The sequence below is a fragment of the Theropithecus gelada genome, chromosome 13 (genome assembly GCF_003255815.1).
Source record: "Theropithecus gelada isolate Dixy chromosome 13, Tgel_1.0, whole genome shotgun sequence".
Taxonomy (NCBI): domain Eukaryota; kingdom Metazoa; phylum Chordata; class Mammalia; order Primates; family Cercopithecidae; genus Theropithecus; species Theropithecus gelada.
The window spans coordinates 75950980-75962371 of record NC_037681.1 but is presented as its reverse complement, the minus strand read 5'-3'; the positions used below and the strand labels follow the sequence as shown (position 1 = coordinate 75962371).

Below are 11392 nucleotides of genomic sequence, written 5' to 3'. Positions count from 1 at the left end.
ATCCCCAAATTCAGACTTTCATTTTCTCTTGTAGGGGTTCCGTATGTAACTCTTTATCTCTCTCCAGTCTTTTCTCCTTTCTAACCCCCCCTTCACTATTGCCTCCATAATATTCATTCTGAAAGGTAAATGTGTGTTATTATTCTACTTAAAATACCTCACCTTCAGGATACAATTCAAATCTCTTAGAATGACATGCAGCCTCTGCCTTCCTTACAACCCAATCTGCTAAACCCATTACTCTACATTTTAGTAAATGAAGCTAATTTAACTTCCTGACTTATGCTCTCCCGTGTTTTGGCATTTCTGAAGATTCCGATCATTTCTTCTTCCTGGAACGTTTTTCCTTTTTCCTTTTCCTTTTTTTTTTTTTTTTTTTTGTGCGTGGGTGTGGGCGTGTGTGTGTGACGGAATTTCGCTCTGTCGCCCAGGCTGGAGTGCAGTGGCGCGGTCTCAGCTCACTGCAAACTCCACCTCTCAGGTTCAAGCAATTCTCCTGCCTCAGTCTCCCGAGTAGGTGGGATTACAGGCACCCACCACCATACCCGGCTACTTTTTGTATTTTTAGTAGAGATGGGGTTTCACCATGTTGGCCAGGCTGTTCTCTAACTCCTGACCTCAAATGATTCACCCACCTCGGCCTCCCAAAGTGCTGGGATTACAGGCGTGAGCCACCACGCCCTGCCTTCTGGAACATTTTTCATACCATAGTCGGCCAGCTAGTCTCTACAACAAAATTTCCCAGAGTTGCTTGTACACATTGTCTCTAATCTTTCCCTTCTGTTGTCTGAACCCACTCCTGTCAGGCTTTTGTCCCCACCATTCTGATGGGATAGCTCTTGTAATGGTCACTAATGACCTCCATGTTGCTAAATTCAATGGTCATTTCATCTTATTTGATCTGTCAGCAGTATTTGACACAGTTGCTCATTCCATCTCTTTTTGAAACCCTTTCTTTACCTGACTTCCCCTCTTTGTGTTTTTCTGCCACCCTGGAGGCTCTTTTCCAGGTTCATTTGCTGCTTCCTTTTGATCTGCCAGACCTCTAACCATGGAGTATCCCCAAGACCCAGTCTCTGGACCTCTGCTTTGTCTGCATTTTCTTGGTTATCTCATTTTGTTTAATAACTTTTAAAGTCATCATATGCAAATGACTCATAAACTTATCTGTCACTCAGACCACTTACCTCAACTTCATATTCACATATCCAGCTATGTACTCAACATCTCTAATGGACAGGCCCCAAACAGTTAATTTCATGAAATTGCTCTTCCCATCTTTATATATAGCAATTCCCATTTCTCCAGTCACTAAGGCCAAAAACTTTATGGTCATCCTTGACTGCTCTTTTATATCCCACATCTTACCTACCTTGGCTGATCTTGGCCTTATTTTCAAAATATATGCAGAACACTTCCCACTACCTCCATTTTTACCAACCTGATTCAAGCTACCATCATCTTTTGCCTTGATTATTGATTGCAGTAGCCTCCTAACAGTATTTCCAGCTTTGACCCTTGCGTCCTATAATCTGTTTTCTACAGAACAACAAGAACAAAATTTTTCTTTTTGTTTTTTTTTTGAGACAGAGTTCCACCTTGCCCAGGGTGGAGTGCAATGGCACAATCTTGGCTCACCGCAACCTCCGATTCCCAGGTTCAAGTGATTCTCCTGCTTCAGCCTCCCCAGTAACTGGGATTACAGGCATGCACCACCATGCCCAGCTAATGGTGTATTTTTAGTAGAGACAGGGTTTCTCCATGTTGGTCAGGCTGGTCTCAAACTCCTGAACTTAGGTGATCTGCCCGCCTCGGCCTCCCAAAGTGCTGGGATTATAGGAATGAGCCACCATGCCTGGCCAAGAACAATTATTTAACATGTTAAGTCAGCTGTCACTCTTCTGCACACAGGCCTCCAAAGGCTTCGCATCTCACTCAGAGGAAAGCCTAAATTCCTACAACTGAGGCTGTTGCTCCAGCGCTGGAACAAGTAGAGGCCACAGTCCAGTGTTGCTCCTCTTGCCAAGTCTGCCCAGAGAAGGGACCTCTTTTTCTAAACCGCACAAAGATACCCCCTGGGCTGATAGTAGTTCTGCCCTCAAGACCCTACATCCTACATAATCTGGCAGTTACCTCTCTGACCTCATCTCTTCTCTCCTTTTCTCATTCTCTTCTAGCCCCACGGGCTCTCTTGCTGTTCCTCAAATGTTCTGTCCCACCCTGAGGCCCTTGGACTGGCTACTGTCTTTGCCTCAACCACTCATCTTCCAGGAATCTACATGACCTGCTGTTTTCAGATTTCTGAAATGTCACCTTATCAGTGAGGTCTTTTGTCTGTCATGACTTACTGCCCTTATAGAAAATAGCATCCTGCCACCTTCCTTACTCTCTATGCCCCATACCTTGTTTTATTTTTCTTCATACAACTTAACCCCCATCTGCCATACTATATTTCTTTCTTTCTTTCTATCTATCTATCTATCTATCTATCTATCTATAATTTTTTTCTTTTTTTTTTTTTTTTTGACACAGAGTCTTCGTCTGTCACCCAGGCTGTATTACAGTGGTATAAGTTCAGCCCACTGCAACCTCCGCCTCCCTGGTTCAAACGATTCTCATACCTCAGCCACCTAAGTTGCTGGGATTACAGGTGTGAGCCACTGTGCCCAGCTAATTTTTCTCTTTTTTTTTTTTTTTTTTGAGACGGAGTCTCGCTCTGTCGCCCAGGCTGGGGTGCAGTGGCCAGATCTCAGCTCACTGCAAGNCCCCCTTCCACAGGCTGTTTCCACAGGCCCCCTTCCACAGGCTGTTTCCACAGGCTTGTCCCTCATGTTTCCTTGCCCCCTTCCACAGGCTGATGAGATGCCCCTCTGGCCTCACCTCTGTCGCACTGCCTTTTCTGCTTTGTAGCAGTGGCTCATTTACTAGACCTGGCACACTTGACTAGGAACCCTTGTGACTTGTCAACATATCCCTAAATGTCTCATATGAATGAATGAATGAATGGTAATCTTGGTTGGTTTATGTAACTCAATGGCATTTTGTAGATGCTAAGGAGCAATCACTTTAGCTGTGTTATGGTTTGAGAGCACCACAAGTCCAATGTCTTATAAACAGACTAGATTGTTGTTCAGTGATTATTGATTATTCAGCAAACATGTTTGAGTACTGCTCTGCTAGAAACTGTATTATGCACTTGCATGCATATGGTGGAGGAGGGATAATGGGGAATGAGAACATTTTGTTTCCTAATCTTGTCAGGCTTGTAGCCTAACAGATGAGACAGACTATAAACAGGGAGTCTGTAAGGCAGTGTGGTGGAAGAATAATACCATGATGGAGGAAGTGCACAGCGTTATGGGAGAACATAGCAGTGGTATCTGACCAATTTTAAGGGAATCCAGGACAGCTTTCCGGAAGCTGAGGAAAGAGTAAAAGCCAAGTGAATCAAAGTGATAGTATGTATGTGTTTTGGGGGCTGGGGCTACTGTAGGAGGATGGTCTGCAGGGAGGGGGAGAAAATTATGAAAGATCCTAAGGTAAGAGAGGAAGTTCATGGGAGTGGGGATGGGAATATGGGGCAAAGGACAGGGACATGAAGAGAGTAAATTTGTTCAAAGAACAAGAGTAATTGGTTCCTGAAGGGCACTAATAGGCCAAGTAAAGGAATTTGGGTTTTATCCTAAGGGTAATACTATAGGAAGCCACTGGTGTCCAAATGTCACTACCCCCTCCCTAATGACAACACTTGTTTCTTCCTCGTTTGACTTTTATCTTTTACTTTTTTTTTTTTTTTTTTTTTTTTTGAGACGGAGTCTTCCTCTGTTGTCCAGGCTGGAGTGCAGTGGCGCAATCTCAGCTCACTGCAACCTCCACCTGTAGGGTTCAAGTGATTCTCCTGCCTCAGCCTCCTGAGTAGCTGGGATTACAGGTGTGTGCCACCACGCCTGGCTAATTTTTGTATTTTTAGTAGAGATGGGGTTTCACCATATTGGTCAGACTGGTTTCAAACTGCTGAGGCCAAAGCAGGCTGATCACTTGAGGCCAGGAGTTCGAGACCAGCCTGGCCAACATGGTGAAACCCCATCTCTACTAAAATTACAGAAAATTAGCCAGACATGGTGCCCTGTACCTCTAGTTTCCGCTATTTGGGAGGCTAAGGCAGGAGAATCACTTGAATTCAGAAAGTGAAGGTTGCAGTGAGCCGAGATCACGCCACTGCACTCCAGCCTGGGCGACAGAGCAAGACTGTCTCAAATCAAAACAAAAATAGTGAAACCATCTGACAATGGGGGAATAAATTAATGGAGCATCATACCATGAAATACTGTGTAAGTTTTAGAAGTCATATTTTAGAAAACGATTTAACAACATGAAAAAGTGCTTTTAATAGTAAGTGAAAAAAAAATGTGATGCACAACTGAATATAGAGTTTAATTTCAAGTTTTATAATGTTTGGAAGGAAATATTCCAAAATATTAAATAGATATTTATTTCATTAATTTTGTTTGGTTTTTATTTTCCAAATTTTATACCAGGAGTATGCTTCTGTAATTAGGGAAAAAGTTACAATGTTTTGCCTTGCCAGCCATTATTAAGCAAGCCAAGAGTTCTGTTTGAACTTAATATGACTAAATCTTAGGAACCAACTTCTGTATCTAACTTCAGTCAGAGAATGATTTTTTTTTTTTTTTTTTTTTTTAAAATAAAATTTTTTTTTTTTTTTTTGAAACGGAGTCTCACTCTGTTGCCCTGGCTGGAGTGCCGTGGTGCGGTCTCCGCTCACTGCAACCTCCACCTTCCGGGTTTACACCACTCTCCTGCCTCAGCCTCCCGAGTAGCTGGGACTACAGGCGCCTGCCACCATGCCCGGCTAATTTTTTTGTATTCTTAGTAGAGACGGGGTTTCACCGTGTTAGCCAGGATGGTCTCAATCTCCTGACCTCATGATCTGCCTGCCTCAGCCTCCCAAAATCAAGCTGGGATTACAGGCTTGAGCCACCGCGCCCGGCCCTTCAGTAAAAACTCTTTATTCATTCCTTCATCACGTGACAGTTGGCCTTGAGTATTTACAAAGAGCAGTTCCTGCCTCTCAGAACTCTAAGCAGACATTCCAGAGCTCACAGATCAGTGCCACACCAACTGCTACCTGGAAGCTTCAGGGAGATGGGGCGCCTGGAGGAGGGGATGCTGCAGGAACCCTGGCAGGCAGTGGGGTCGGGCTTTGAAGGCACCCAGGACTGAATTCAAGATGGCAGGGGGCAAGCAGGTAGGCAGCGTGTTGGTCATGAGGTGCGGGGTGAGGGCAGGAAGCCCACAGCATTACTGACTTGGGGTTGGAAGAGACAGATTGGAGGGGCCCGAGCTGAAGCCAGAGCCTGAGGGAACTGGAGAGGCTGTAAGCCAGCACTTAGCTTCCCAGGAGACCCCAACCATTGCTGGGTCCAGAGTGCCCTGGGAGAACGTCAGGTATCCACACATATTTCAGTGGAAGATTCTTTTTCCAAACATTTGCTGGTTCTTTGGGTTTTTAATTATAAACAGAGTACATGATCAATGTTAAAACCATTTTCCAAGCATCACATAAGGATGGGAAGTAAAAATTATATCCTGCTCTAGACCTTCCAGACTGGCTCCAGAAGGCAACTGCTGTCAATGATTTTCCTTACAGAGAAACCACTGCAGCCACCTACTGTGTGCCATGGCCCCGACACAGCATGGCGTCTTGCCCCACACGGACCTGCAGGTGGCCTCTTAGGAGCTGCCTCGCTGAAGGAGGTCATCCCTCTCAGTCACATCTGAGCAGCACTCACTCAGGCCTCGGCCCTGAGGGTCATGCGGGGGCGCCTGGCCCAGTTCCCTGCTGTGTCTGGTCTGGCATCTATCTGCCTTTGGGCTACCTTTCAGCACAGCTCCCTGGGCCTGTGGCTGCTCCAAGCTGGACTCCAGCTCCCCTGGGCTGCAGTGCTGCTCCCTATGGTCCAGAAACAAGGCCGGGCACGGCGGCTCCCAGCTTAGCAGCATCTCTGGCGCAGGCTGGCCCAGGAGCTCCCTGCAGAGTGCTGCCCATTGACTCAGCCCCAGCTGTACTCACGTCCGAGAACCGGGCTGGCTGGGGGGCCTCTGACGGAGCTTCCCTTTTCTCCAAGCCTTGCTGAATTTCCTGAGGAAAAGCACGATGTTCTCCTGGACACAAGGGAGGCAGAATCTCTTGAAGTAGAATAAACTGCACTCCTTTCTAGTCTTCCTTTCTCAGCTTCTCCTGGACCGCCAGCTCCTCAATGCGCCTCAGACACTCCCTACCCGCACTGCGGAGGCTCCTCCTGCCCTGGCCCATCTCATGCCCCCTTGGCTGTTGATACAGCTCCCCTGTGTGCATGTCGCCCTGTGCCAGATGCTCAGGGACTTCTCAGACTCCTGGATCACTCCGAGTACACTGGCCACACAACCTGATGCACAAACTGCAGCGCCAGCCAAGGACCAGGAATCTGACCTTGTCGGAGATGAAGGGATCCTTCATGACAGCTTTCCTCCAGGACTATCGACTGGGTGTAGGGAGCTGTCAAGGCATAGAGTTCACACTCAAACACTCCCAGAGCACGGCACTCTGCATGAGACGCCATCCAGCTCCTTTGACTATGGAATCAAGTACAACATTATCAGCTGGCCTCTGGCTCCTGGTTGTGACCTCCCCTCTCCTGAACTGAGCTTGGTGTGTAAGGGCGTATCAAGTTGTATGGGCTTCGCCGCTGGGTGACCCCAAATGCAACTCCGGGAAGCGTGGGTTACCAATGACTTTAAAGTTTTGATCAGCCGAGCGCGGTGGCTCTCGCCTGTAATCTCAGCACTTTGGGAGGCCGAGGCGAGTGGATCACGAAGTCAGGAGTTCAAGACCAGCCTGGCCAACATGGTGAAACCCCCGTCTCCACTAAAAATACAAAAATTAGCCAGGCGTGGTGGCGGGCGCCTGTAGTCCCAGCTACTCTGGAGGCTGAGAGGGGGAGAATCGCGTGAACCCGGGAGGCGGAGCTTGCAGTGAGCCGAGATCGTGCCGCTGCACTCCAGCCTGGGCGACAGAGCGAGACTCCGTCTCAAAAAAAAAAGTTACTATCCGATCGCGGGCGTGCGTGAACCTGATCCCGCTTCTCTTCTGAACACCCGGGCGTCCGAGGCCCCTGCCGAGGCTCCTGGGGGCGGCGTCTGTGAGCAGGGACCGCTGAGCGGGTCCGGGGGCGGTAGTGGTCCCCGCGAGCCTCCGCGCGCCCTCACTCGCCCCAGCGCCGCCCGAGGTCAGGGGGGACCGTCCCGCGAGGCCGACACCCCGCTCCTCCATCGGGTCCCCAAAGCCGAGCTGCCGCGCCGACCCCTGGCGCTCAGAGCACAGCAGGCCACGCCGGTGGGGAACTCAGTCCGGTCGAGTAGGAGGTGCCCTGAGGCGGCGCTGGACCGGCCCACGGCGTGCTGGCCCCCACCAGGCCGCCGCCGCTCATGATTCTTTTTTTTTTTTTTTTCTGAGATGGAGCCTCGCTCTGTCGCCCAGGCTAGAGTGCAGTGGCGCAATCTCGGCTCACTGCAAGCTCTATGTGGCTGCTTGAAAGCTCTACGCTGAAAAATACTGTTATTTTTGACATAATTGAGTGTTGGATTTTAGCAGAAGTCCTGACCTCTTTTTGCTTAGTACTTTAATATTAAAGATGATTATAATAAAGTTTATTATAAAATAAATACTTTTTTTTTTTTTTTTTTTGAGACAGAGTCTCTCTCTGTAGCCCAGGCTGGAGTGCAGTGGCGCCATCTCGGCTCACTGCAAGCTCCGCCTCCTGGGGTCACGCCATTCTCCTGCCTCAGCCTCCTAAGTAGCTGGGACTACAGGCGCCCGCCACCATGCCCAGCTAATTTTTTGTATTTTTATAGAGAAGGGGTTTCACTGTGGTCTCGATCTCCTGACCTCGTGATCCGCCCACCTCGGCCTCCCAAAGTGCTGGGATTACAAGCGTGAGCCAAAAATAAATACATTATTTATAGCTGTTGTGTGCTGGATGAAGCTAGGCCAGATAAGCGCGGGGGTCGTAAAGTATTTGACCTTGTTTGTGTCAAGAGGCTTACAAACTAGTTTTCCCACATGACACAAATAAATATAAAATACCAAACCTTCTATTAGAAAGTGTGAATTATACATGAGAAACCATCAATTATATGATACATGTGAGAGGAGTTATGCACAGTTAGGAAGAGAAGAGCTCTTCATTGGTGTTTGGTATTTCTGTGTTTCTGTCCCAGAGCAGCAGCATATGGCAGTGGAATAGCATAGTTTTTTGTTTGTTTGTTTGAGACTGAGTTTCACTCTTGTTGCCCAGGCTAGAGTGTAATGGCACGATCTTGCCGCAACCTCTGCCTCCCGGGTTCAAGCGATCCTCCTGCCTCAGCTTCCTGAGTAGCTGGGATTACAGGCATGCGCCACTACGCCTGGCTAATTTTGTATTTTCAATAGAGACGAGGTTTCTCCGTTCTGGTCAGGCTGGGCTCGAACTCCCGACCTCAGGTGATCCACCTGCCTCAGCCTCCCCACGACCTGGGATTACAGGCATGAGACACCACGCTTGGCAGCATAGACCTTTTAATACATAGGTTGAAGTATTTATCACAGCGACAGATGGAAAATTTTTTTCTGAAGAAAATATATTTTCAGATCAATATGTGACTTAATTTTAAAAATTATTATATTAATTGTTGCTCTTTTTCTTTCAGGCTTATCAAAGTTTTGGCTTTGTTGCAAGAGCAGGTCAAGATTTAACTTTTCTTCAGTGAGCAAGTGTGCAGATTGTCAAATATGTCAGTTCATCAAATAAGAAAACGTGCAGTTCTCCCACCTATCATTTGTAGAAGTGACAAGGAATTTTTGGAAAGTATGCAAAGATACATAATTACAGAAACTGAAAGACTGGGCTGTAACGAGGAAGGACCTGCTGATGAATATTACATCATATACCGAAATGTTTTTGATAAGGTATCATAATGCTCTTAAAACAATTAAGTTTTCATGAAGATAGCAATGATCTATGTTGACAACCAATATTCCTGCTTTAGTAACACTACTGTTTGAATGATCACATTCCATTTGCCGATTTTGAGACGTTCATCCAGTTTCTCAGAAAGGCATGAATGGGAAAAATGCACTTCTGGATTTGTATTTCCTGACTGTGAATGAGTGTTTCAGTTATCTTAGCTTGAGAGCAGATTATAAGTTTCCTTTATATATTTTTTTAAAGACAGAGTCTCCCTGTATCACCCAGGCTGGAGTTCAGTGGCACACTCATATCTCACTGCAGCCTCAAAATCCTGGGTTCAAGTGATCCTCCTGCCTCAGCCTCCTGTATAGCTGGGACTACAGGCTTGTGCCGCCACTCCTGACTAAGTTTTAAATTTTTTTGTAGAGACAAGATCTCTATGTTGCCTAGGCTGGTCTTGCACTCCTGGCCTCAAGCAATCCTCCTATCTTGGCCTCCTAAAGTGCTGGGATTACAGGCATGAACTACCAGCACCTAGCCCAGACTATCAGTTTTTGATTAACTACCTGGCTGTATCTGCTTTCTGATAATAATTTTGACCTTTTCATCTAAAAGTATCATCTGATTTATTAGGAATTGGGCTGCAAGCAGGAGCATGATGCTTCCTTGTTATTTTGAGTTTGTTTGTGGTATCATTAAAATCTTGATTTAGATTTGATCTAACATTAAATTGAGGTTCCTTGTATATTGGAGTTCTGTCTAGAATTATCTAGTCATGGTTTACAAGGAATTAGACTGGACTTAATATTGGAAATATGGAGATCAGCTTAGAAAATGCTATCACTTTGTGGAACATATTTGATTTTGCTTTTTAAGGTTTTAGAAATACCTATTATCCTTCTAAACAATTGCAGTTTGCCCACCAATCCTAATTTATTTATGCAGCGCTTTTTTTTCCACCCCATTCCGGGAAGATGCCCTGACAGTGAAATAAGTGAAATCAGCATCTTTCCTCTTTGCCAGAGGAAGTACTTACCTTAAGACTTCAGTAAACTGTTGGTCTCTGAGTAAACAGCCACAGGCAAAATAGAAACTCAGTCTTTTAATTTTTAAACATTATACACTATGACTCTTATTTCTCCTCTAAATAAAAACCTAGTGCCTCCCTCTAAGGGAAAGTGAGCATATGGTAGTGATATATACCTACCAGAATAAGGAAAGTTGATACATAATCATAGGAGTAATAGAGAGAAACAGAGTCTTTCCTTCCTTCCTTTTTTTTTTTTTTTGAGACGGAGTCTCACTCTGTGGCCCAGGCTAGAGTGCAGTGGCGCAATCACGCGATTTTGGCTCACTGCAAGCTCCGCCTCCCGGCTTCACACCATTCTCCTGCCTCAGCCTCCCAAGTAGCTGGGACTACAGTCGCCCGCCACCACGCCCGGCTAATTTTTTGTATTTTCAGTAGAGACCGGGTTTCACCGTGTTAGCCAGGATGGTCTCGATCTCCTGACCTTGTGATCCGCCCGCCTAGGCCTCCCAAAGTGCTGGGATTACAGTCGTGAGCCACGGCGCCGGGCCTTTCCTTCCTTTTATATCATACAGAAAATCTATCTTTTAGAATTAGTACATTGGCAGGTTAGCTTCATTTTATATGCATTATGATCAATGATACTGCTCTTGGTGTTTTAGTTATCAAGGAATGTATTGAATGGATGTTTAAATAAAGATAATGTATTGAATAGGTTTTATAAATATCGAGTCATGCTGCGACTCTACTGTGTGAAATTAGCAAAGGAAAGTCATAACTGTAACGTGTATCTTTGCATGCCCGAGTGCTAACACTTGTCAGAATTTTTCTTACATGAAGAGCTCTTTGCTTTGCATTAATGTAGTTACAGTGAAGTCATTTTGGAGGTATTGTTGGTAACTTTAATTCCTAGAGAAAACATACAGTGTTAAATAGAAAATAATATTGACGTCTATAGTCCCTGTTTCTTTTCTCCTAGTGAGGAGAAAAGATTTCCATTTGTACTATTTGCACATTACATAATTGTAAATTTTACCTTGTAAAGAATTCTGTTCTTCAGGACTGAGAGGGGATCTAGAAATGGAAGTCATTTGGTACTTTGAGAAACTTTTCTTCTAGCTTCTTGATAACAGATAATTTACCTTTTTCATTTTCACATTATTTTAGCACCTTTGATTATTAATGAACTATTAATGACTGTCTTCTTTGATCTTCCTACCCTCTTAAAAGGAACTAGTTGGGCAGAAGATGAAAGTGTCAGCTTGCATCTCTGGGTACTTTGAACCAGGGAACAGATACCAAATTGTGTTTAAAATCAAAGATAGATGGTTTGACCTGGAGAATCATGCCTGAATCA

At 45.6% G+C, this 11392-nt stretch overlaps 1 protein-coding gene and 1 pseudogene across 2 annotated transcripts in view; one reads left to right on the top strand and one right to left on the bottom strand.

Moving 5' to 3' along the window:
- Positions 1–11392, top strand: part of CLHC1 (clathrin heavy chain linker domain containing 1) — a 68349-nt gene that overhangs the window by 987 nt on the left and 55970 nt on the right. Inside the window, exons 1-2 of one of the 2 annotated variants that reach the window (XM_025355015.1) lie at positions 6554–6910; positions 8749–9007. The exons of the other annotated variant lie outside the window; for it this stretch is intronic. Coding sequence (XP_025210800.1) covers positions 8831–9007 — 177 coding nt within the window. The 5' untranslated portion in view covers positions 6554–6910; positions 8749–8830. Of the gene's footprint in view, positions 1–6553; positions 6911–8748; positions 9008–11392 lie in introns of those variants that run through there. 2 annotated transcript variants of the gene reach the window in all.
- Positions 6048–6623, bottom strand: LOC112605338 (annotated as a pseudogene).